We start from the raw sequence: 27,108 nt of genomic DNA on the forward strand, positions 1-27,108 counted from the left end.
CTTGCTCCCTCCAACACACTCCTCTTTCTCACAGGGCACTCTCCAAAGCTGATAGTCCCATTACAAAGGCCATGGGAGTGACTAGAGGTCACACCTGGATGTCAGCCACAGTGATATGTGCATCAAAAGGCTAATTCTGGGCTCCAAACCCCACTCTTTACGATACTATTATCAGCCTCATCTCCTTCCTGAGATGTGTACAGGCCCCTTCCTTGTGCTCTATCACTGAATCCAAGAGGACTCTTTAGAAGTGCAAAGGGGGAGTTTCTCTCTCCCTTCCTCCAGTGTGTCCCACCCAGCTTATCTTCACCAAGCAGGTGTGGGCTACCCCAACTGCAAACCAGGGTCCTCCAAATAATGTACCATTGCAAGCACACTTGTACTCAGTGTACAACACAGCACACACACAGTCCAGTACTGTCACCTCCACACATTGTGCCACCCCAGATACTCATGCATCCAGTACACACAACAGTGCACTACACAGTACTGTACGCTTTATGTAGTGTGCCTTCGAGTGCTTTTTGCAAACACACAGAGTGCTAGCACACACCTCATCATGTGCACACTGCACAACACTTCATCATTCATGTATTGTACTTCTTGCAAGTAAACATGCACGCAGCAATTGCTTTGATTGCACACACAAGGCCCGATTCACAAAGGTAAACTTAACACTTTTCTGTATGTTTACTACTTTTCAGTATTTACAAAGGTAAACTTAGGGCTTAAAGTCTAACTTTACTACTTTTTGGTATATACACACAGGTAAACGCATACCAGAAGTCTAACTGTTCTACTTTTTGATATCCACAAAGGTAAAGTCAGGCCATAAGCCTGACTTAGACCAAAAGACTAACATTCCTTGTCGTAACTTACCTTTGTGAATACTGAAAAGTAGTAATGTTAGACTTTTGGTCTAAGTCAGACTTTTATTGTAACTTTACCTCTGTGAATCAGGCTCACACTGCACAGCTCTACATCACTCATGTAATGTATTCCTCGTAGACATACATATACTCAGTGCATGCACTAACCATACATGTACTGCACAGCACAGCTCTATTCCTGTATTGTAATCTTCCCAGGCACATACATTCAGTTTAAAGTCACTACTCCTGTGCTGTACAGCACGCCACATCTACTTGGTGCAGGATAAGGGTGATTTAAGCACACAGCAGCAGAACTTTTCAAAAAGTCAATGAGTCTCTAGGCCTCACCCCAGTGGCACAGGGTAAAAAGATCATTCACTCTTACTGAACGCTACATGGTATGCTGTCACCACTGTGTTTAAGCTGCTTACCTCTTGGTGAAGGTGGAAGGCCATCCACCAATTTGAGGGTAGTGCTTTGGGTGACCCTCCAGTCCAACAAAACCGCAATCCTTAACCACTTGCGTGTGGCAGGAATTCCAGCTCTGTGCTGGACATTCCAATCGTGGGCGTGGTCGTGACAGAACCATTCCGTCATCAGCACAGCCCAACCGTGACTCATGACGGAATGGTTCCATCACGAGCATGGAAGGGGTTAAGACAGGCCTATGTCATGGCACACATGTGTGATCTGTTTGTGCATATGACAGCAAAAATCAAAATTAGGGACCAGACAACAGTACAGTTGGGCACTTGGGGCAAGGGTGCACATCTTTTATCTTTATGAGGACTTTTCCATCCCAAGCGATACACTGGTTCCGTCATTGGATAACTGGGTTACCCTATATTTTCTTTGTTATAATTATATCAAGGACATCTGTTGTGCCTTTCAACATTTTCTGTGATACAATACGTAATGGTTGCAGAGGAATAGATGAAAAGGGTTTATATTTATGTTTAGCTGAACATTTTCTCCTCTACTATATATCTACAAGCTAATATCTATAAACAATATCTATCATAGTTTAGTCTGCCTACTTCCCACACACATTTAAATAATCTACAATTAGATATGGATGAATCTTGGCGCAAAGGCAGCAATAATTCAACGCAGTAAAAGCTTGAAATGTTGATTGCAACCTCTCATACCTTGGGCTGCCAAGCAATGTGGAAACAAAGCAAGAGCGAACTTCTAAGGAAATCAATAATGGAAAGGCTAATGTACCAAGTGGGTTAAGTAGCTCAACCTTAGGTTTTTGGAATCCAAGTCGTGTTGTGCTGTCCTTCTTATCTGTGGATTATGAGAAAAAAACACCTAATAAAGACATAGAAATTCTTATGTGAGCTAAGTCTTGCTGTCTAGACCGTGAATTCTGGTCTCTCCTTAACTTTGTTGCAATAATGTGATGGTTCAAATAACAAATATATTTGGGCATAGAACAGTAGCGTTTGATCTAATGTAAGCAATCTATACTTCACAAAATAAGAATAAGTAGAAGCATAAAAAACAAAGCACAAATGACCCTCAAACAGACTCTCAGAGTCAAAAATACTAGAAGCTCTTGGGAACTGGTTAGATGGGGCTGTGAAAGTCTCACAAAATATGATAAAACAGGCATTACGTGTTCTGACTGAGGAAATCAATATGATATAAAAAACAACTTACCCAGCCAGCCGAACTAATCAGGTGACCCATTACTCAAAATCGAGAGAGAAACTCCAGTACTCCAGGTCGAAGATAACAGCAGCCATCACAGAAACAAGAAGAGTCCTGCCTGGATTTCTCCGAAGTTCTCTGAAGGAGAAATCTGTGAGGCCAAAAGCAGATGGAAGCACCTGGCCCGGACAGAGTACCAAAAGACACACAGTTGATGGACAGAATGTACCAACAGATGTTTACCAAAAAAACCTTTCAACTTGGGTACCTATTCGGTCAATGGCACACAATGCAGTTTGGGAACAAGAGGAGGTCCTCGCATCTTGGAGAGCAGCAGTTATCATCCCACTTTACAAAAAAGGCACTTGCAATGACCCTGTGATTTATCTTCGAAGGTCCTTACTTGATGGCACTGGAAAGAACTATGGTAAACTGTTACTCAATTGCCTATAAGTTTGCGTTGAAGAGAATAGAATCTTGTTACCTCTTTTAGCTGGGTTCAGAAAAGCTCAAAGTGCAATCTTCCAGGCCATGACAATATATAACATAAGCAAGTTTGAAGTACTTGTCTAATGCACTTTGATGTTGTTCATGATCTTTACTAACCGAAAAACAGCCTGCAATTTGGTTGATAAGCCACTTTTGTGACAGTTTCTCTAGATTTAGGCCTCCCAGAGAAGTGCATGATTGTCTTAAAGAAACTTCATAGAGGAAACTCACTCATTTCCTTTTCCATTATTCACCTCAAGGTGTTCTTTGGCCTGCCTCTCTTTCGTGTGCCCTCCGGGATTCAGTGGAGAACTGTTCTTGTGATGCAATCTTGTTCTGTTCTGATAGTGTGTCTTACCGAACGCCATTTTTTTTCATAATGATGGTATCCATGCTCTCTTGCTTGTATCTGGTGAGCAGTTCCTGTTTGGAGATGGCTCTCGACCATGCGTAAGATTATTCTCAGGTTGATGGTGTGGAAGGCTGACAGTTTGGTGATGTCGCTTTTCATAATCTGCCAGCATTCTGAGCCGTGCAAGAGTGTGGACAAATATAGCTCTGGCAAAGCGTCAGCTTGGTGTTGGTGCTGTACTGAGATGGCCTCTACACATTGCTCACCATCCTGGAGGCATTCCCTGCCTTGTTCAGCCTGCTCTTGATGTTACTCCCTGTCTCTCCTTCATGTCTGATATTACTGCCTAAGTAAGTGAGCTCTTAAGTCAGGACTACGTCCTCTCCATCTGCTTTGATTGGTGAATGGTTTGGGTTGTTGAGTGGATTGACTTCAAATTTCTTTGTGTAGATCTTCAGGCCTACTTGCTGTGCATAGATGTTGAGTTGAGACATCTTTTCCCGCTTATGCTGGTATGTGTGAGACAACATGGCTAGGTTATCTGCATAGTCAAGATCATAAAGTGTACAGATCTGTTGTCTCTGGCTTGGTCTACAGTTGTGCATCACACTACCCAGTCGATAGCTAAGTTGAAGAGCATCCTTGTCTCACACTGGTTGTGAATTCACAACTACACTCATTATCTCCCACCTTGCAGGTAAAATTATTGTAGAAACTCTTGATGAGGAGAACTATCTGATGTGGAATGTCATGGCTCTCAGGATAAGCCAGAGGCTATCATGGTACATACTTTCAAAGACTTTGTCAAAATCAATTAGTTGATTTATACTTGTCTCTGTCACTTGGTGCACTTCACTATGATGTTGCATAGATGAAGGATCTGATCAACGCACCCTATGCCCTTGCGGAACACAGCCTGTTCTTTTCTTCACTGCTGGCCCTCGGTATCAGAAATGTGCCATATAATGATTTGCGCAGGATTTTACTCAGGATTTAATTATGGTTGATTTCACACCAGTTGTTACAGTTTGTTAATGCTCACTTCTTTGAAATCGTGATGATGATGCCTTGGTTCCAAATGCAAAAAGAATTGATTGACAGAATGTAGAACAATGTCATACATTCACCCCAGTACAGAGATCTGGGTCTAAATCCATAGTTTTTTTGCTCACCATGTCATTCCAGTTGGATACAGCCATACGCAAATCAGTCATGACCCTGCGCCCAATGGGAACAGTCGAGCCTGAACTCCAGGCCAGGTCCTCCCTGGACTGGAAACAAACATCCTAGGACCGGTTTCGGGCTTTCTGCCCTCATCAGCCAGGAAAGCTTGACTCCAGTGGCATGGAGAGCACAGGACCCACATCTGGGCATACACGTCCCACTTGGGGTGACAAATGCAAAAAGAACAATTGATGGACAGAATGCAGAAGAATGTCATACATCCACCCCTGTACAGCGATCTGGGCCTAAATCTATCTTTTGTTTGCTCACCATGCTATTCCAGTTTGGACCCAGCCATATGCAAATCAGTCTTGACCCTGCGCCCAATGGGAACAGTCCAGCCCGAACTGCCAGCACAGGTTCTCCCCCCATGACCACATCATTTCTGTTGCAAAATTCCAAAAGTCTTTCTCCATTAACGTTCATTGTTCCACAAACTTCCTATCCCATGGCTCTGTCATCGCTGATGTTGTCTTTTCTCACTTTAGCATTCATGTCTCCCATAAAACTTTTCAGCAGGTGCGGCTCGCACAGGTAATCACGCGCGGGATGGGATGGTAAAATGATGGATTTTCAACTCTAAGTTTAAAGATAGGTGGGAAATAGAGAACTTCTTTTGGGAAGGATGGAGAGGTCAGCCCAGAATAATTCTGTAAACATTTATAAAACTCTTAAGTCTGTTAGATTTAAAACAAACTGAGGTAGTTTCTTACCCTGAAAATGGACCTAACATTTTCCCAAATTAAGTCTGAAGAAAGTGCATTTCCTCCCACATGCCATGGAGGTGTCAGTGAAGGGGTGTCTCCACAATGTATTAATTTTTTACCTCTGGAGAGAGAAACAATTTAAATGTGCAACTTATTTCTGCATGAATTATTTCTGTATTTTTCCGCTCAGCGAAACATCCTCATGAATACATTTTGGGTGATTGACTATTCCTAGAAATTAATGAGTGTCACAGATTTGAAGGTTGTCGTATTTTCATCCTTTACTTTTCTTTATTAAAGTACTATGGGGCATATTATCAAGGGGGTTTATCTCCGCTTTTTTGGCTTTAAAAGCCAAGAAAGCGGAGATAAAATTATCTCCCTATTACCTAGCTGTCGCTAACACCAGTTAGCGACAGCTAGTAGGAGATAGCGACCATCTTGGGCCCCACTTTGCATGTCAGAGAAATTTATCACTAATGACATGCAAAGTGGGCGTGCCAAGATGTTAGCGACTGGAAACAGTCGCGAACATCGCTATCTCCTATTACCAACTTTTGGAGATATTCGCGCTTAGGCTTAGCTAACACCTGCCCTGAGCAGTTCTTAGCCATGTAATCCAATGGGAGGTGGATAACATGGCTAAGAGCATTAGCTCGGTAATGCATGAAAATCGCTGACTTTTCAGCGATATTCATGCATTGCGGCCGATTTTTATCGCATTTGCGATAAACCTTGGTAATACCAAGGTTTATCTGCGATAAAAATCGCCGCAGGTCGGCGTTAAATTTTTATCTCTAACCAAGCAATAGCGATAATTATCGCTATTGCTTGGTAATATGCCCCTATATTTTCACTTTTCATCCACTGAGAGGGGATAATCTCTCTTATGTCGTTAAAGGATGGTTCAGCACCATTCAAGAGTTTAACTCCATTCTGATAGTTACAGAGAAGGGGATTAGTCATTGGATTCTTAAAGGTGTCTCATCACCTCCTGTTCTAGGATCTTGCTGAGGAAATGGAGGTTAGATATGGTTGTAAGCCAAGATCATGCATTTGACTTTTAGGAAGTGAATTGGTAATATCAAGCTTTAGAGGGCTAAATATGATGTATGATTGGAGACAGTTCTCTGTCCGAGTTCTAGTATGGAGTTTAACAGCAGGGAGGAGTCGTTTAATAGATTTTATCTAAGCACAAATCTGTAAGTGAATTGGTTGTTTTTATATCATCAGTCGGATTAAGCGTTTCATCAGTTTCTACTAAACAGGAAGATGTGAATGTGAGTAGTAGTAAAGATGGTCACATGCAACTATATATAATGGTAGCTAATGGTAGCGGTGTGCTGGGGATTGGCTCCCAAGATTTTTTATTAACAGAACTCTATTAGATTTTCACAGAGTTGCTGAGCTTCACACGTGCTTCTATTCAATGGTTGTTCAATTGATCCTAGCTGATTAAATATCTAATGTGTTTGTTTTCCCTGTTATCTGTTTTGTGCAATAGTTCTTTTTAGCTCTTCATATTGCAGTGATTTCCATATATCTTGAAGTGTGACTTTTCCACTTAATATTTAGGTTTAAGCCATTGGTATTTTAGGTTTCAGTTGATGCATTTCAATTTTGCATGTTCTTTGATGAACTGCCAGTTGTGAACTTTAAAGTCCTTGGTACAGTCCATGAGATTTGACAGAAACATAAGTATCTAGAGCAACATAAATGTTGTGATATAGGTTGTTCAACAAGCATTTAGATCAAAAGTGCCAGGCTATGAGGTTTTTGGTTTCTTTGTGCATTGACTAAATCACTTTTACAGTGTTTTTACGTGTTTGTGAATGTTTGATAGAATGTTGAGAGGGTTGTGGTTAGTAGGTGTGTAACTAAGCTTGGTCTGGCGAGTGAAGATACAGGAATGGACTGACTATGTCTGCTGCTGTACTGCTAGTTTTAGGTTTCAATGTTGTACATGAAGATAAAGTATGTATCCAGTAGTGTGTCGGGCCATGAAGTATCTGTTGGAAATCAAGTGCTTGTATGTTCTCAGAAAGGTCTCCTGTGTGTTTTAAATTCAACAGTTTGCCTATGAAATGAATTCACCCATGATAATCGTTTTCTTGGCCTCAGTCTGAAATGTCAATTGTGGAGTTCTACTGTAAAAGTTCAACAAACAAGTGAATAGTTTAGATTTATGAATAGATGAGCCACTTTGTACTGGAATGAGGACTAGGTGCTCTACTTCAATTTTAGTATTGTGGCAGACCTAGAAGAATAATTTTGTGTGGTTCTTCTCTCTGTTGTTTTCTATGAGTATACAATGAACTAGACATCTCATGCGATCTCATGTAAGTAAACATACCAAATCTCGGTGCTAGCGAATACATTAGAGATGATGAATAAATATTTTCTTCCACTAAAAGGCAGGCACACTGCTCAGTGTTGAATCACAGTGTAATCAAAAGTGTTTTGTGTAAAGGTGTTTTCATGGTAGAGACAGTCCACGTGCTGCCACAACCTTTGTACTGTTTTTTTCATCATAGAACCTGTTAAGTGTAAGAAGCCAGGACATCCCAAGCATGGACATTCCACAGGGGATCAGTACAGCATCGGAAGTGACATCAGTTTTTCCTGCAATGAGGGCTACCTACTTACGGGCCCATTGAAGGTTACATGTATGGAGAGCGGTGAATGGAGTGACACTCCACCTTATTGTCAAGGTACCATTGGCACTTCAAAAATCAGTCCCACAATTGCTGTTAGTGTGTTAATTTAAAAAGTAATGTTGCGACTCATGAAAAATCCAAATAATACACACATTATTTCTATTTTGCACACTGCCATACTATACATTTCCGAGAATTTTTTGCAGTAAAAATGTAAACTTTGTGGGAAAATTATCATATTCATAGGACAACATGAAGCTATTTGAAAACAAATTCACAAAAACCACAATCAGGGTGGAAGGATTGAGTAAATTAGGTAATGTGTATAGGGGCATATTATCAAGAACTGCGAAAACGGGAATAATGGGCTTGATAATATGCCCTGGTGAATTCACTAGAACACCAGAACCTGGGCTGCTATGGGAATTCACAAGGACATATTATCAAGCCCATTATCGCCGTTTAGCTGCAGTTTCCTGCCGCTAAAGCTGCGATAATTTTATCACCGTTCTTGATAATATACCCCATATTGACCAGCTGCAGAGGTGCAGTCTGAACCTTCTAGGGCAGGCTTCTACGAACAGCTCGTGAGCTACTGGTAGATCTCAAGCTACTTGTAAGTAAATCTCCAGTGTGCATCCCAGTCTACTAATGTAGAAGTTTCTGCTTGGTTGAATTAATGTATATATCACAAAATTGAAATCATTTTTAATTGTTTAAGTATGAGTTATTGGAGAGAATTATTACTAACATTATTATATTGGTGCAAGGGCATTGCAGCTATGGTTGTCATATATTAACCATAGAAAGGTATTTCAAATTCACAAAGCATTTTTCACATTACTTCTGGCTCCTGTCGCTGCTGTTGTTCTTGCATGGAGTGGCCAGTAATGTAATAATGTCTGACGTGGTAACTGTTATCACACTAATAATATTAGTAGCTCAGTATGATATTCATTTACCACGAGAAGTTCTTATTATGCAAAAAGGTTGGAGAACCCTCATCTAGGGTCACTGAAACCATGCATTTACTTGTTTCTTGGTCTTACCCTGTGTTTCTTGTGATGATGACTTGTATGACCTATATGCAGACACCCTGGAATGAATCAAAAAATGCTGCTTGATATTGTAATTCCTGTTTTGTTTTGTCCTCTGAAACACTGGCCCCTATAGGCAGTGCAATGTTGTGGCCTCACCTCAAGCATAGGACTATCGCACACAATGGCGACAATTCAAGAGAGGATAAAACCTTTGCCTGTTCTAAAGATACTACCTTCGTTTAGTAAAAAACAGTGGTAGTGGAAACCTATTTATACTATACAATATATGTATTTGCACTTCAATCACATATATAAAATAAGCATTGGCAAAGCCCAACAGTCTGGCGTTGGCAGTCAGCCTCAAGCCTTTGTCAATTATTGTTTTGTTTTTCATGGTTTTTGTAAAATGGTACTGTTGGGGAAGCTGCTGGGCCATTATCAATTTAAAAAAATGCTTAATAATCAATAAAAAATTGCCTTAAATATTACTAATTTGTGTGTAGAAGTGCTCTTTGTGAAAGAGCAAAATGCTGTCTTTCACAGAGGTGGCGGGTGTGGGTTGACCCACGGCTCCATGCTTTCTTCTGCAATGCAACCTGGTAAAATGTTAAAGTCGAACATATTACATTTTTGGGGGTCGGAAAGCAGACATTAGAAATATATCAATTAAATAAAATCCAATATTTTGTCAAGTTCCTATGGCATGTTTGAGAGCAACAGTTTCCTGTTATAATATGCTCACCGTCTGCACCTGGCCCGGGTGTTACTGATTTAACGTTCATAATTTTCATGGTTATCACACACACACATGTATGCAGAGGCTTTCACACTGACACACTCGCTCTCACATACACACAAGACTTGACAATGGAAACTGAAAGAGTTATACCAGTTCTCTGGCTCATAAACAGTGCATGGAATGGATTTCCTGCAATCGTTCCTGAACATTTCTTTATATTGAATGATTTGTCCAGGTGCGTTTTCATTTTTAGGTCTTTAAAATAACTTTATTTACTTTGTACTATTACAGCTGTATCCTGTGGGAATGCTCTCGTTCCTGATAACGGGGCTGTTGATGGGTCAAATTTCACTTTCGGTAGTACAGTGATGTACAGGTAGGGATCTAACATTTTACACAGTTTCTGTCTAATGTTGTTGAAGAATGGCGTTACTAGCATATGCATTTGCTATACAAATTACAATTAGGGTTTGTTGGCGTAGTACTTCTGCATCACATCTACTTGAGATTTGATAAGTAGGCCAGAAACAAACAGTGGAAAAAAAACCTTTGTACTGGTTGACTTGGTTTTTACAGACTGAATTCTACGTGTGTCAGTGACTTGGCAGGTGTCCATTGCTCTGGGCATGCAGGTTCTTAAATGTAGTATTTACCTGTTAATCAATTGGTTAATATCCCATCTTTTCATGCGCAGTAGTGGCTATTTTTGGTCTCATGCCCCAAAATTTACCATATGCCCTTTAATTCATTAAAATCCACCTTAGTCACAATAAATATGCACAATGTGGACTATCAAAGTAAAATGCCTAGTCACACCTGTTTTTAGTTTTTATCCAACATCGAGGACAGATATACTATTATTCAGTGTGAGCGGGCCTGTAAGCTGCGTATCATGATGCACAGAGGAGCAAACAGCATCAGTAAACTTTAGTGCACAAAAGTTGTTGCTTGTGGGATGGAGGATGTCGTTGTGGAGCTCCAAGCTCTTAATTCTAATAATCTTTTTCTTATTTCATCAGTACTACAATTTGCAATACCTACAACATTTATGCGCTGTTGAAAGTTTCTACAGATTGTTCTCTTGGTCGATTCAGGGGCACTGAGGATACACTTCAAATGGAAACTCTTTAAATTGTGATTTCTTAATTGTTGCAATTTGTGAATTGTAATATATTTCGCACATCAGACCCTCGGTCCCGGTATCAATCCAATCCCCCTAGGAAATAGATGTTTTGGCTTAAGTCTTAAAACCTTTACTTCTGCTCTATTTGTATACTATGTATTCATAGCATGTGTTGGCTGTAGATACACATGCTATGCATACTCCTGCCATCTTGACTTAGGCCCGGACTCCTCAAGTTGTTTTTCCTCAAGGAAGTTTTATGATTGGCGTTGTGCGTCGCCTCTCGAGGTATTGCGCATGTTCAATGGCTCCTTTGTTAGAAAGCTTTTTTTAGTCATCAGACTCTGTCTGTGCTCTTGAAGATTCAATGCCTATGCTGCCTACAGTTAAGAAAAAACAAACGAAGATCCAGTGAACTACATCTTACGGAACCAAGACACTGGGAAGCGCGTACCTGGTTAGCCACATACTGGGCAGTCGAGAATACCTGTCTCCGGGTGATGGAGGCAAAGAAAGACTTTTTCCGATGGCGCCCCCTCGGTGCAGGGCCAAGTATGCATACTCCGACACTCACAAATTGTGTATTCTGTGCTTATCAGCAGAGCACAAAGAAGACAACCGCAACCTGCTGATTTGTAAAAAGCAAGAATAGGTTTCGTACCTGAGGGGATAATCGTCTAGCACAGTTCTTGCATGATAGTGAGGAAGAAATCAATGCTGTTGCACCATCAAGAAGTGGGGTATCTCGTCAGCCCCCACCATGTCACCTCCGATTCATCCACCGGTGATGAACAAGCCCCGCTACATCGCCATCACTGATTCTGGTGTTGGGACCGAGGTCCAAGGCGACGCCATGTACCGTGAGTACTGTTGACCCACCACGTGCCAAGACCATTTTGCACACACCTCCCCCACCACACCATGGTACGCCACAGTGCCCAGGCTCATGCTGACACTGTGAGCGTGCCATGAGCCAAGAAGGGACGGAAACATTCTCCATCCCGATCGGGCGACTAGGCCATATCACAGGGACGGCTCCAGCACCACATCGGCACCGAAGCACAACCAAGCACTGACAGGCACATCGGCACCAAAAGCTACCAAACAGATTTTAACCCTTCATAAAACATTGGTCCGAAGAAATGCTCAGGATCAAGCATTTCAGAATAAAAACAGCCTTCAGCTCAGAGGAAACACAATCGTGGTCACACTCCTGGACTGAAGAAGAGCCATGCATCTGGGGTTACAAAGCTGCACACAGTTTCTGAGGACACTCCACCAGCTCCAAAGAAACAAAAGACACAGTCTCATATGCGGACTGAGGAACAGGCATAGTTTTTGAAGGGCTGCAACAATTCAAGGAGAACAAATGTAAAGAGACTGTGAAAAAACAGGCACAAGAGCAGGATTTGTCACTGCATCCACAACAAAAGGTGGTACTAGAGCAGAGGGCTCCAAGCCTAATGACTTTTAGCCCACCTCAATTCCCACAAACACAGTCAACCTCTTCACAAGAAAAGGAAGAGCGGAGATCCAAGACAAAGACTCACAGGGGACACAAGGCATCCACCACACTACAGACACATGAGTTGACTACGACATGGTTCTCCCAGACATGGAACCACCAGTACCAACAAAGGCATCACCACCAGATGGCACCACCTCATATCATAGTGTAATTCAGAGAGCGGCAGAGTACCACAAGCTCCCAATGCACACCACTGAGAATCAAACGGATTTCTTAGCTGAAACACTTTCATGCACTGAGCGCACTGTGCTATATCTGCCCATGATCGGATCCGTACTGACTGTATTCAAAGACCCAGTCAAATCCAGGTCTGAACAACCTCACATTGAGAGCAAATACAGACCATCACTAACTGATCCTATACACATCAGGGGTCACCCCTGCGCAGACTCCCTTGTCATCACAACTGCCAGGAAAAGAGCTGCACCATCATCGCACCAGAGGGAACGGCAACACCACGGAGGCCCGTATTGAATATAGCACAATGCAAGTGACCAAACCGTCAAGATTGAGCTACCGCCATTGACGTAGAATACCTTCATATCCATTTTCAGCATCCAATCCTAAGGAGAGAGGGCCAACATGTGCAATTCCCCCCCTGCTTCTCCCACAACGGATCCTTTGGACCGAACCTTGACACATAATTGCCTGCCCTGCACTCCCTTCCAAGGGCTCCCGGCCGGGAACCCAGTGAGTTTTTTGCATTCACTTCCACGACACGGTGCCACTTCTACCAACTACTTATTATCAAGCAGTGCAAACCCACTTCAGCTGACAATCTCCATACATTATACCTCATAGGTGTCCCTATAATGACAAGTCCTGAAGAGATCCGATATCCACCAAGGGTCGAAACGTCGTCGACAGTTAAAAAGAGACAGACCACGCATAATATTTGCCCATATCTCCAACTATTGTACATTTATTATAGACATTTCATTTTGGTCACCTCTTTCTGTTGAAAATCAAATACGAAACAGAAACCTTTTTTTATGTTTCACTATAGAAGTATAGGTTCTCAAAAATTATTCACTTGGGACACACTGTCACTGTGTATGTAAATGTTTTGTATACTATGTATTGACAATCCCCACTGTCTATATGTGTATAAACTATGGAAATATTTCAACAACTGACTAAGTGTGTATGCAGCTCCTTTATTTGATGTCCACCCTAACACCCACACTGCCATTGCGCAAAAATACTTATTTTTATGTGTTCCATATCTATCCACCGGAGCCATTGTTGTTTTGCCACAGGAAAAGAGCTGCAGCACTGGGCAATGGAGGAGCGCGTCTTCTAGACAAAGAAAACAAGAGAATAGATGCTGCAGGCAAAAGTGTGGCAACGGGGCATGCCAGCCATTGGAAGACTGCCAGATCAGTGGGGCTACTCACCCGCTACAACAGAGCAACATGGGATGAGATGCAGGACCTCATGCAACAGCTCCTAGATGAATATAAAAAGCTAGGAGAAGACTTAGTAAATGAGGGCAGGCAAATATCTTATGCCAAAATCAAAGGTGCACTAGACGGGCAGACACAGCTGCGAGGGGCATCAATACCTCCATCATGCTGCCTAGACATGAGTGGTTAGGCATTTCATGCTGCAAACGAGAAGTGCAGCAATACATTCTGAACATCCCCTTTGATGAGGAATAGCTCTTTGAGCCTGCAGTGGATACGCAGCTTGAAAAATAAAAATAAAACTCAGATACTGCAATATCAATATGTGCCTTACAAACAATGCCGCAGAAACAGCCGTCCTTTCGGCATTACCAAGGCAGAGGTGCTGCAAAGCCTTCTACCAGTGACAACACCTCATATCAACAACAGCAACAACAGTATCATCAGTAAAGCTGTGTCTACCATGGATTCGACAACCATGGCACACAACACTACTGGAACTATCCCTTGTACGAGAAGCTATGCAACTACCCAAACCTTCTATCTCACAGCAGGGGCAGGGTGAGACATCTCAACACTCAACAGCTCAATCTTGCAATCTGGCTTCTGAAGTCATGGAGTTTGGAAACTTAATTCTATCTCCAGAATGCATCACTATTTTAAGAGAGGCCAGAAGACCAAGCACAAGGGCATGCTATGCTGCTAAATGGAAATGTTTTGTTCACTATTGTGCATCACAAAACATCAATCCATCCACTCCAACAGAACAACTAGTTTATTACTTATTACTCTTGCAAACATCACATTTATCATGTACCTCTATACACCTACATTTAGTATCCATTACAGCGAATCTACAAAACTGGAAGCATCAATCTCTTTTCCACATTCCTGTGATCAAAACCTTCATGGATGGATTGAAAAGAATCATTCCACCTTGTATCCCACCTTTACCTACATGGAACTTAACATTGTGTAAACAAGAATCCTGAGGTCACTATTTGAGCCACTTCATAATTGTCAAATGCACTTCTCAACGTAGAAGGTGACTTTCTAGTATCAATATCCTGCCTACGAAGGGTCAGCAAAAAACATGCGCTCATTATTGTATTTTCAAGTGTTCCTGGAGAAAGTGCATGTACGCACACACCCAAAGTTACTACCAAAAGTTATATCACCTTTCCATTTAAATCAAACTTTAAAGTTTCACGTTTTTCCCCAAAACCAGAAACTGTAGCAGAATGTGCTTTACATACATTTGATGTTAAACGTGCCCTTCAGTTCGATTTGGAATGCACAAGACCCTTCAGAAAAACATTGATAAACCCACACACTTTTACAAAACACTATTGTGTAGATGTACAAGTCAGACAACAAGCTGTAGTTGTCTCCGAACATTATCTCAAACACACCATCTCATACCTAAATCCACAAGGAAAGGGGTGCTGCTTTACAGTCTATGCATATAATGTGTATCTGCAGCCAACACATGCTGCGAATGGAGGGTGTTACTTACACATGACCATCTATTTGTAGTGTGTAGTGCTGCAGATTCACATGCACCCTCCCGCCTCCTCTGCAGGTAAAATATGGTGACAAATATAGACACACTTTACTACATGTTCCACAGCAAAGCTAACTTAGTGGACTATATCCTCACTTCTTACATGGCAAAAAGGGGAAAAAAACGTTGTCTAACAAAGGAGCGGTAGAACAAGCACAGTACCTCGAGGGGTAGGAGAGACAACGCACAAAACCAATCATTAAACTTCCTTGAGGAACAATAACTTGCAGATTCTGTGCCCAACACTAGATGGCAAGAGTATGCATAGCATGTGAATCTGCAGCACTACGTGCTACAAATAGATGCTTACAGTTTAAGTAACATACTCCTTTCAATGTTATTTGTTCTGTGTATAAAATGTTTTAAATCTTATTGAAAGGGCAATCAAAGAGCTGCTGTTACTTTTGTATCATACTGCATTCATTATAAAAAACATACAATGCCTAGTGAATATTAGGCCTCACATTATACAAAAACAATATCTGTGAATTGCCATGTAGGTGATGTGATTGCAGAGGACTGAATAAATGTTAGAATATGTTGTTAAACCACAATTAAATTTTCACGTAGAACTATGAAATGGGTTGTTCAGTTTTTAAGCTTTCTTTCTAATTGTCAAACAGTTATATGTAATAAAGAGAACCCTGGTCTGCAGAACAAGTAAAAAGTAATGCTGTAGCTCAGCAATGTAAAATTTAATTTTAGGTATACCAAAATCAAAATGCATCAAAAAAGGCTAGCCTATTTCAATCACAAACAGGCTGGTAAGCTAAATTTTACCAAATTCATATTTAACTTAGGATATATCTCCCCACAATTTCAAGTAGGTATTATTGTGCTACCATAATATCGTGGCCAAAATATTGAAGACCAAAATGTGGAAAAGTTAAGTATATATAAGTAAATATAGGTTTACTTTACATAACTCCTCATATGTGTACTGGGTGATATAGTTAAGAATAGTAGATATATGCTTACCTGTATATACTTACCTTCACGATATTTTGGTCTTCCATATTTTAGCCACAACATAATGGCTGAACAATATATTTGTTGTAGATATTCCGGCATACAAACACTTAAGCAACGTGTATTGCCATAAGAAATGTTGTAATGTGAGCAGAGAATTTTGGAGACTGGGGGGGCTCAATAGTTTGACGCAGCAATAAAAATGCTTTTTTCCCATTCAAACTGAGAACATTACTCCATTATTTTCCATCAACTCCCGATGCTAAGTAATCTCCATATTGGTGAAAAGTCCATACTGTAAAAAATCATTCTATATACAGAAGCAATGCTGCTAGTCTTGTGGCTGCTCAAGCTACCAGTGATTTCCAGATGTTTGCACAATGTACTTGGCAATGTCCTTAAGCAAACGCTTTTCAGTAGGGATAGGTTCCAATTTTTATTTCTTTATTTCCCATAAATGTTCTATGGTGCAGAAAATTCACTTTTTTAAAATATTCATTATAAATTCAACTTTACTTGTTTGCTGTCTTTCTGATGCTTAGATAACTTGTTACACACCACCAAATGTGCTCTTTTCTGTCTCAAAACAACATTCACACCTCCTCAAATGCACCCAAACTCAAATTACTTTGTTTTCCACTCACCTTTCAATCTCCCTCCTAACAATACCACAGACAAAAATCCTCAGCTGTACTTTGTTCACCAGAATTCACATTTGGGAGCCAAAGCGATATGATCAAGGCAGGTATAACATGTTTTATAGATCACTGTTCAGACAAGTTCTTGGAAAACATGTTGCATCTACAGGGACATTTACCTTTAAAATATGGTATTTTGTTGTAAAGCATCGCAAAGAGATAATAGTTTTTTTCTTCTGTCAAATCTTGCACGTTCATTCACAAGAAAAACAAAAACCATAGTATACCATTATTGCAGGCTCTATTAACACTAGTCCTAATGACTTTTGAGAACATGCATATTGTATTTTAGAGGCATGCTAATGCTGGGCATTATTTTATTGTGACTTGAAACAAAATTGCTGGTTCTGCCAGACTTCACAGACTCATCATACATTTGAATGTTCATATGAATACAGCAGTATAGACCACCCTCTCTTAGCATGATTCTGTAACGTTGTTTCTTTATTTTTCTCAGATGTAACAAAGGTTACTCCTTGCATGGCTCAATAGAAGCATCATGTCTTGCCAATGGCACTTGGAGCAATGCTCCTCCTTCCTGTGAATTAGTGATGTGTCCAACACCTGAGGATGCCAGCAATGGAAAATATACTCTAACCGGTCAAAGTTACCTTTCGACTGTGTCGTACACATGCAACAATGGATACAGGTAATAGAGCTAAACTTGAGGAGCCCTGGCAATATTTCCAGCACAATGCTAGAAATATTCTAAATTAAAGAAAAATACATTTTGAAGGGCTTTTCTTGTATGAAAGTAGAGAGTTTAACAAAAGATGAGGATCATGAAACTCGAAAGGTCTTCAAATGTTCACACATACTGTGAATACTCTTGACAAGCACTTAGGGGCCGATTACTATGAAGCCAGTTCAGGGCCGCATCGTAATAGGCCACGCAGTTTTCTTTCCGACAGCCTCATTATGAAGGAGGCGGTCGGAAAAGAAGCAGGATGGTCATTCTGACAGACTCGGAGAGTCCGTTGGCAAGTCAGAAGCCAGCCAGTAATCTCAAGGGCGGGCCGTTCCGCCCATCAGATTATGATGCACATTTTCTGATATGGTTTCCATGATAGCCTTTCCAAAATGGAAACCATATCGCAAAATGAGTTTGGAAGCCCCCAGCAGGCCCCATTAGATGCACAGTCCCCAGTTAGAGGCCGAGGGGTCACCAAAGTTGCCCCCCTCTTGATCCCTGCACCTTGTGGGTGATGAACTGCACCTCCATTTTCTCAATGGGAGCTTGTGTTACGGCCGGTTTACAGCCATAACATGAGCTCCCATTGGGACAAGGGAGCATGCAACCAAACAGTGTTCAGATGCGTTGTAATGGACTGGTCGGGACTGCCGACTGGGTGTCAGTCGGTCCCAGGACCGAGTTGGTGTTGGGCAGAAGCAATTACGCCCAACATCGAAATCAGCCCCATAGTGAACAGCTTTGCACTAGCCAGCTCAGTCCAGTCATATCCCTATCCTTTCTTCCTGCCAGCATTAAGTATCCAGTTTAGTTGAAAGTTAAATGTCATTGAAACAATTTAAAGTTTCAATAGGGAATTCAGGTAATAACTTACAATGAATACACTGAAAAATTCTTTCAATTAGAGAAATCACAACTAAACCTGAATTACAGACTGATTTATTGTCTAGTAAGTTATTTATTTATTTTATACATTGAGAAGTATAAGATAAAGTATATAATATGTATATAAATTATTTGTTTTTAGGAAATTGTTTATTTATATTAGTTTAATAAGTTTAATAAACTAGAGTAGTTGGAGAAATGTTTATTGAATGTTTTATTTTATTTTAATTATCAGTGGTTATTTGCACTTGCATTCATTGAATTCATGTTTTTTATTCATATGGTATAGCTTTATAAAGGCTTGGTAAATATTGCATATGTAAGAATTTTAGTACAGTTTGCATAATTCCATATAATTATTTAGGCCAAAAATTAAGCGAGGCACAGAATTTATGAGTATTATTTGATATGTCCTCAAATGCTTAGAAACCTCTCCCCAGGAAAGATGTTCCTGATGTCCCCAGTCAATTTATCCTCAGACTAGCTGAGAGTTTAAACCCCCAGTCCTGTTCCAAGTGACGTATAGCATCCACAGTATGTTCAAATTGAAAGCTTTAGGTGGAAGTGTAAAGTGGGCTGCTGTTTTCAAATGAGATGCCACATATTCTATGCTGACCCCACAGCCATACTGGAGAAGAAGGCTACATAAAGATTAACCTCTAAATCAGGCTTGAGCTAAATTTTAATTACGCTCAGGAAATTTCTGAAGCTTGCACATTTTGCACCTACTGCTGTCTTGTGTGTCTTTTTCATGTGAGGTACCGGCAAACCACATATTGATCCACTTGCATAATTTTGTGTTCTTTATTCAAATTTTCAAAAAATTAAGTAAATAAAACTGAGATTTCTCACACCCCGAAATGAAACATGGCATGGATGTGACTATCCCATACCGACACTTGACACTCCACTCCTAACATACTTATAGCTGTTTTTAATCCAACCTTTGTAAAGGAGATATTTGATTTTCTTTTATCACAAAGCATTTGATTGTTTCAGCTTACAGGGTTCTTCAAAGTTGACTTGTGAAGCTTCTGGGCAGTGGAGCGGGTTAACACCAACCTGCCAGCTTGTATCTTGTGGACCTCCACCTGTTGTTAGAGAAGCTGAAATTTCTGGAAAAGACTTTACCTTTGCCAATTCTGTGACTTACACCTGCAAAGAAGGGTAAGTAAACTTCCAGGACTGAATGTATTCCAGGTTGTTGTGTGGGGTTTCTGAAACCTGCACTAAATGGGCTTGGTAATGGATTTTACTGACATATCTATGCATTCTGTAGTGGCAGACATTAACTTGGTTTTAATTTAAGATCTTTGTCAAAGATTCATTTTTTTAAAAGACATCAAAAACAACAACATATGTTTTGACTTTGAAGAACATGATACCACAAGTGATTGTTTATTAAGTTAAATTTATTCTTTGAAAAAGTGACCAAAATTATGGTCAAAATTGCAATTTAAGAACATGCGCAAAGTTTGAAAAAACACATTAATTTATAAACCAAAATGTATTGATTTTGCAGACCTCAAAAACGTCTTAACAATATATTAGTTGACATAAGGCTTTTACTTCAAACTGTGCATAGATGTTTCCTTTTTTCTCAGAAGGTAAACACCCTTTACCAAACTCTCTCTACTCTGCAACCTGTTCTACTATTCATGTTCTAAGTCTGGTAAATCTCTTGTCAAATTGCACCTGCCACGCTATACTGACTACTACTAATGCTCCATCTACTATCACTAGTACATCTACTACCAATATTCCTTCTACTACTACTATCACTGCTATTGCTAATAATAGTGACAATAACAACAATATTAATAATAATAATAATATCGATTTTTTAATTAGTATACGCCAACGTGTTATATTATAATATGCGTAGTGCAAAACCAATCTGAAAATCAGCAGTGCACTGCAGAGAAACATTGCAATTAATATTAGTAGTAGTATTAGCTGTAGTAGTAGTAGTAGTAATAATAGTAGCAATAATACTAGTGGATGTACTAGTGGTAGTAGATGGGGTAATACTAGTAATCTTTCTCCTATACCATGCAGATCATTTGAATTAATGTGAATGCAGAGGGGTCTGTATCCCACATATGAGAGGTAAGCAAACCTACATATGAGAGTCCTCTGCTTTGCTAAACCTTTTTTTTCAGAGTAGGTAGGCACTGCCTCTCTAGACGTCTGCTTTGACTATTTACTCCAGCACTCCAAGATGACTTAACTTATAGAGAGTTCCTCTATTGTACCACATAGTTCCATCCCAGAAAATACATTTACTTTGCAGGTTGGCACTTCCGTTGGTCCTCCCTATTGATTTTTCTCTTGAAATTTCTCTGGAATAATTATGATTATTGTATGTTGGCTGAGTTCTCGCCTTACTCTTTCTTTTTGCTGTTCCTGTTCTTATGCAAAGAGACAGACACCAACCCACACTTTACTAAAGTTGATTCAAACACAACCTCACTTTTTGCGTTCCGTGTCAGAGCCATGTATGAGTTGGTGCCTGTCTCTTTGTTATAGCATCCTACTTAATGGTATTTGATGGCAATTGATCCGCATCTAGAATAAGTCTTAAGAGTCCAATCATGGGTGCAGTGCTTCTCTGAGTTTTTATTCACCTCCATGCATTCTTGTATGTGTTTCTGAATTCTGCTTGAACTGAGGTACCATTTGATGTAATTGCACTTTTGCTGTTTGTGCTGTGTTATTATTCACGTTTTACTAATCAAAGCTTTGTCTTTGTGTATGTTTCCTCGATTCCACCTAATCCTATGTATCCTATGATCAGATTCCATTTTAATACTGCCATTTGTCTGTTGCTAAAATGCTCTTTGGCCCTATATCTTACTTTGAAAACCCGAAACATAAATAAATAAATATCTTCCTTCTCAAACCCTCTCAGTTTAGGCACCTCTCAACCTTCTACAAGCCCTTTCATCCAGCTCATTTTCCTCCTTCAAAACTCCAGTACATTTTGATGTAGGAAGCCATGGTTCCCAAAAGCGGTAATTTGAATATTTCAGTAGCTTGTATTTTGTCACCTTAAAAAATTTGAAGTATTTATTTGTTGGCAATCATGGAAAACCTCTTCCATTTATTGTCAATGTTTAAATAATGTACCTCATATCCTTGAGAGAAAATGTAATAATTCCTGAAATCACAAAATAAATGTTCACTTTGTTGCTGGTCACAAAATCCTCCTTTGGGTCACTGCTGACTGACCATCAGTAAAAAAAAAATAAACATGCATGTGTGCTTTCAGAAATGTTTTAAGTTGCCATTTACACCATCTTCTGGTATTATTACAGTAATTTAAATTAGCTTTCTTAGCTGCTCTAATAAATATTTCAACATTTCCTTTTCTTTATAATTCCCAGGTACACATTGATTGGCTCTTCAACCCTAGAATGCTTATCAACTGGGAAATGGAGTGAGAATACCTCACAGTGTGTGGCTGTTTCCTGTGATGAACCTCCAAATGTAGACCACGCATCACCTGAGACTTCCCATCGTCTATTTGGAGACATAGCATTCTACTACTGTGCTGATGGCTACAGCCTGGCTGATAATTCACAGATGATCTGCAACGCACAAGGAAAGTGGGTGCCACCAGAAGGAATAGATATGCCCAGATGCATCGCCGATTTTTGTGAGAGGCCTGCTGCAGTGCCGTACAGCATTCTGGAGTCACTTCAAAAAACAAAATTTGCAGCTGGTTCTGTTGTCAGCTTTAAGTGTATGGAAGGTTTTGTTTTAAATACTTCCGCAAAGATTGAGTGTGTTCGGGGAGGGCAGTGGGTCCCATCCCCATTCACTATTCAATGCATCCCAATCCGCTGTGGCGAGCCACCAAGTCTCACAAATGGCTATGTGAGTGGAACAAACTTCAGTTTTGATGCTGTTATAGCTTACAGTTGCAATAAGGGGTTTTATATAAAAGGTGAAAAGAAGAGGACATGTGAAGCCAAAGCAGAATGGAGTGGCCGCATGCCTACTTGCCAGCCGGTGTTTTGTGGAGAACCACCACCAATTGAAAATGGGGTTGTTGAGGTAAGAATATTGTCAGTTTTAAAAAAAACTATCAGCAGTATTTTTCCAGATGATCTGACAATGGTATTTTGAGTTGCAAACTACACGACATCAGCAATATATAGAAATTAACAAGATGAAGTATAGTGAACAAGGTGTGGGGCGATTCTAGAAAATAAGGACCTCATTTGTTCCACCAAGGCAGCAGATTGTTGTACTCTACTGCCATTGCAGATTACAAAGCATCTTATTTGAAGATCTCTACCTGTCTAGCAGAGAGCGCTTTACCTTAAGAAGGACCGCAATCACCTGGATCGAACCAAAACAGAAACTAGGGTTGGGCTCCAAAATAAAAGTGGCCTCCCATTTGGAAGTTGGGTGCTAAAACGTATCTCACATTTGGAGAGCGTTCTCTGTTATTTCTCCAGTAAGCCTCCCATGTCTATAGGACTCCCACACCAAAGGCATTAACACCTTACCCAGCCAATTATCCACTGATCGCATTGCAAGGGAAATTGCAAATGGGCATTTATTGCTAGCACATTCAGCATTTGCTCAACTAAAGGACGGCTTGAGTTGGAGAGTGGATATTTGTGCAGTAGTTTTTGTGGGTCAAGTACCAGTTAATTAATTTTCACATTAGAACAACGCCACTTGCCTTAGCACACCAGATAGGAGATGGTGCCGCTCCTTCCATACAGTGAGTGTAATGTGAGACACTCACCTCTTGCTGAATTGTGTGCCCAGAGAATCATTGCACATAGGTGTTCTGTGTGTTGCTTAAAAGTACCCAATCCATGCCTGTGGAAAGAGGTATTGGATGCTTTCTGAGGGGACTCAGGCTGTCAAAGAACCTTTTTCCTTTGTATCTGGCTGATATCTTCCCTGATCTCTAAAGACTTACCTTTGTCTTTGAGATGTTTCCTACATGGACATGACATATTGGGTATAAAGAGATTGTTTTTTTGTTTGGTCTAAGCACTTACAAGCAATTTAGGTTCCAGTGCACTCTTTGTGAATATAAGTATTAAAGTCAACCCACAATCAGAGCAGTAACCCAGCTGCAAGAAGCAGTTACATTCATTATACTTCTGTAGCACCCACCACCATGCTAAGGAAGACAGACACTGTAAATAGCAGAGAATTCACAGTTTCTGCTGCATCAGGTCCTGGTACTTGAACGCAATTCATGCTAAACTCAAGCTAATAAAGGACAGCCATTGTTACTAATCAAGGTCTGACCCAGTTGTCTTCACTCTCATTCTAGACCCGTACACATAGCACACAAATGGCTGTAGCACAAAGGTCTTCAAACTTGTTTTGCTCTGAGCTCCCCCTAAGCAAAATGTTTTGAAGTTGGACCCTTGCAAGGATTTGGTGAGGGGGAGGGATGATCACTGGGGGCGGGGTTCATGTCATCATTTCAGGATTGCTTTTCTGTAGTTCGTACTCCACACTGAACGTGGGACTTATAAAACTGCAACAGCATCAGACAAGAATAGAATTGACCCAAAACACTACTACCCATAATTGGGGTGCTGTGGGCCCCAATGAACGCAATCAGCCTTAGAAGCAGTCCATCTCCTTTTCTTTCACTCCTTCCCACAATGTCGGACCATCACTTCAATCTTGCAACAAGCCCGGTCTCTTTCTGAAAGAAAATGCATGCTGCCCACCTTTTTTGCACCAAGGGCACCATCTGTCTTACAGCTAGCAAGAAAAAAATGACCCCTAATGCCCCCTTTTTATTGTAAAATATTCAAACTTGTGATGCAGTAGACCCCTGGGCAAACGTGTTACTGCACCTGTTTCACTAATAGGTACAGACATTTGTTAACAACATAGGCTCTCATCTCTCACCATCCCTCTCAATCCCATCTCTCATCATCCCTCTCCCTCCCATCTCTCTGCATCCCTCTCACCTCTCTGATGTCCAAATCAAGGTGTCTTCTCTGCACTATTATTTCCTCTCCCTTAGGTCATTGCTCAAGGTTTCAAAGAAGCACTGGCACAGCGAGTATGCCCTGGATCTCTAATGCAACTGCTGCACCAATAATACCTACAGCTTCAGGTTGTCCACTCCGCCCACTTAGCAGGGCCATTACTTCTAGGACAGATGCCCAAATAGGCTTTCTGCAACTTCGTGTAAAAAACAGCAACAAAAAAGCATATTTACCCATACCTCCTCCCCTGTTGCTTGGGCCTTGTTCTGTGTGCATCAGTAGTGACTTGAGCCCTAATGCTAGTAAGCATGTGTAAGCATGTGTGTTCTCTTTAATAGTAAAACTGCCATAACTGGGTTCCAATACCCACTCACAGAGGGTGTGAGGGGGTTAGGTGCTATGAAACAGATACTAAAGAAGAAGCATGTCTTCTCACCAAGGTGCTTGCTACCTGAAAGAGATGGAAATGTGTGCAGTGGTTAATCACCAAATATAAAGGCTGCTTTGGAGTAAGTGTAGTATTTCATTATAGGAACCAATCATCTAAATGGTGACAAACATGTATTCTTTTTGAGAGGTAATATATGTGTCCATTAAATGGAGTACATTTTGTAACGGACACATATAAATATATTTAAATTAGATATATATTTTGAATGCTTATCACTGAAATGTGGTTTTAAAGCACTTGTTTTTCCTTAAACAGTATTTTGCAGCAGCCTGTTTTATACAGTATAATACAATTTTAAAATAATGGCATTCATAGTGCTTTCTGTCACAGACTGGGACCACATAGCGCTATAAACAAATCACTATTCCTCCTTGCACCAATGAGGATGTAATTATGTGACTCTCTGTCTGGTCACACTTGAAGCCATCTGTGGAAATCACATTAACCAGCTGCGGTTTCATAAGGTAAAATAGCATTTTCCCCCTTGATTAGTTTAACTTGCATTTATTTTTTATTTGAGTTGTGTGCATGCTTTCATATGCAGTTACCTGTTAACAAAAAACAATAAAATGCAGAATTTGTATCTGTGTCTTGGACCAGGGGCGCAAATAGTTTCCGAGTTCGGTGGGGGGGGGGGGGGGGGATAACACTTTGATCAATGGTGGCATAACGATTATTAGAACCTGGGGTACAATGACTAGTTGAGGCTCCCTTTACTGCACTGGTATGCTACATAATTTGCAACTACACAAAAAGGTAGTAGTGTTCCGTAACAGGGAAAAATCGCATTTCAAAAAGAACAAGTATATTGCAAACACAGTCGGTGGCATGATTAATAGACAGTTGCTGTATGTACAGCGGGGTGCTTAGCAAGCGAATAGCACTCACTACCCAGAAGTGCTGCTAGCAAGTTGAAAAATCACCTGCCAATACACATAACAAAAGAATAGGCTAATTCAGCACACCCATAATCAATGTCAATAGGTCCCAGACATGCCCCAATATTGTGGACCATATTCAGTTATCAATTCCAACAGTCTTGTGGTAATATAGTGCAATCAAGTTCCACAGGACAAGATGAACAGTCCACAAAGCTTCAGTATAAAACGTTATTTTTATTATTTTTCAGACCCATATCCAATCTAAAGAACAGCCAACAGGTGTTTCGTCTGTACTAGATCAATACTCAGACTCTCTCAAGGCTATCAGATGATTCTTAATAGTTCCAGAATCAAAAGTGAAGGTGGGTTAATAACTACTTGGTAAAGAGTCTCCACTGCGTGATGGGCTAAAAATCAGGGCAATCTCCACTGAAGGACGAATGTGGTGAGCTGGAAATTTAACCCAATATGGAATACGCAGTCCAGGCCTGACATAGCCCAAAAACCTAGCCTGTTGATAAAGGTTTGAGGCATATGGGCTGCAGACCACACACTATTGCATAGATCACCATGTGGTGGTGGGCCCGGATGATTACACTTTGTTTTTCTTGGAAGAGTCTTTCTCTGTTGGATGACTCCTCCTGTAGATCGTAGTGCCCTAGGGCATCGACTCCATCTTCAGATTGTTTTTTTCCGCCATCGGGTTCAGATGTGTTCATCGTTCGGTCCTGTTACCAATCTCTTTTCAACTTCCGGAACCTCATCATACCACCGGTATCGTCTTCGACAGTAATTCCAGTTACCCACGTTGAAGAAAGGCTTGCGCTTCTCGATTCCAGCGTTCGTCGGGGCTGTCGGGCCCAACTCGCCAATGGGCCTTTGGCTCATGGAAAGAACACCTTTCAAGAAGTGCCCTCAGTGGGGACACAAATTCCCTCACACTGATCTTCATGAGGTTTGCAATCTATGCTTGTCTCCAGAGCAGGACAGTCGAGACTGTGAGGCCTGTGCTTCGTTCCGGTCCAAGAAGACCGCCAGGGACCGTCGAGCTCGAAGAGTCATGGCATAGTCATCTTCATTGATACCAGACCTCATCATAGACAAGGCTCCGATCGAAGTAGAGTCCGCAGAACAGCAGCAGGACGACATCGTTTCCGAAGCAGAGGAAACAGCTTTCGAAGCTGAGGACCGATCG

The 27,108-nt window shown here is 40.8% G+C and overlaps 1 protein-coding gene across 2 annotated transcripts in view; it reads left to right on the forward strand.

Annotated features, from left to right (window-relative positions):
• SVEP1 (sushi, von Willebrand factor type A, EGF and pentraxin domain containing 1) overlaps positions 1-27,108 on the forward strand; it is a 1,018,759-nt gene that overhangs the window by 768,868 nt on the left and 222,783 nt on the right. For both annotated transcript variants that reach the window (XM_086962106.1, XM_086962105.1), the window contains 5 exons: positions 7,835-8,011; positions 10,028-10,112; positions 17,482-17,673; positions 19,600-19,767; positions 21,987-22,659. In XM_086962106.1, coding sequence (XP_086818232.1) covers positions 7,835-8,011; positions 10,028-10,112; positions 17,482-17,673; positions 19,600-19,767; positions 21,987-22,659 — 1,295 coding nt within the window. The remainder of the gene's footprint in view (positions 1-7,834; positions 8,012-10,027; positions 10,113-17,481; positions 17,674-19,599; positions 19,768-21,986; positions 22,660-27,108) is intronic.

This window comes from Lissotriton vulgaris, chromosome 3_1 (assembly GCF_964263255.1).
Source record: "Lissotriton vulgaris chromosome 3_1, aLisVul1.2, whole genome shotgun sequence".
Taxonomy (NCBI): Eukaryota; Metazoa; Chordata; class Amphibia; order Caudata; family Salamandridae; genus Lissotriton; species Lissotriton vulgaris.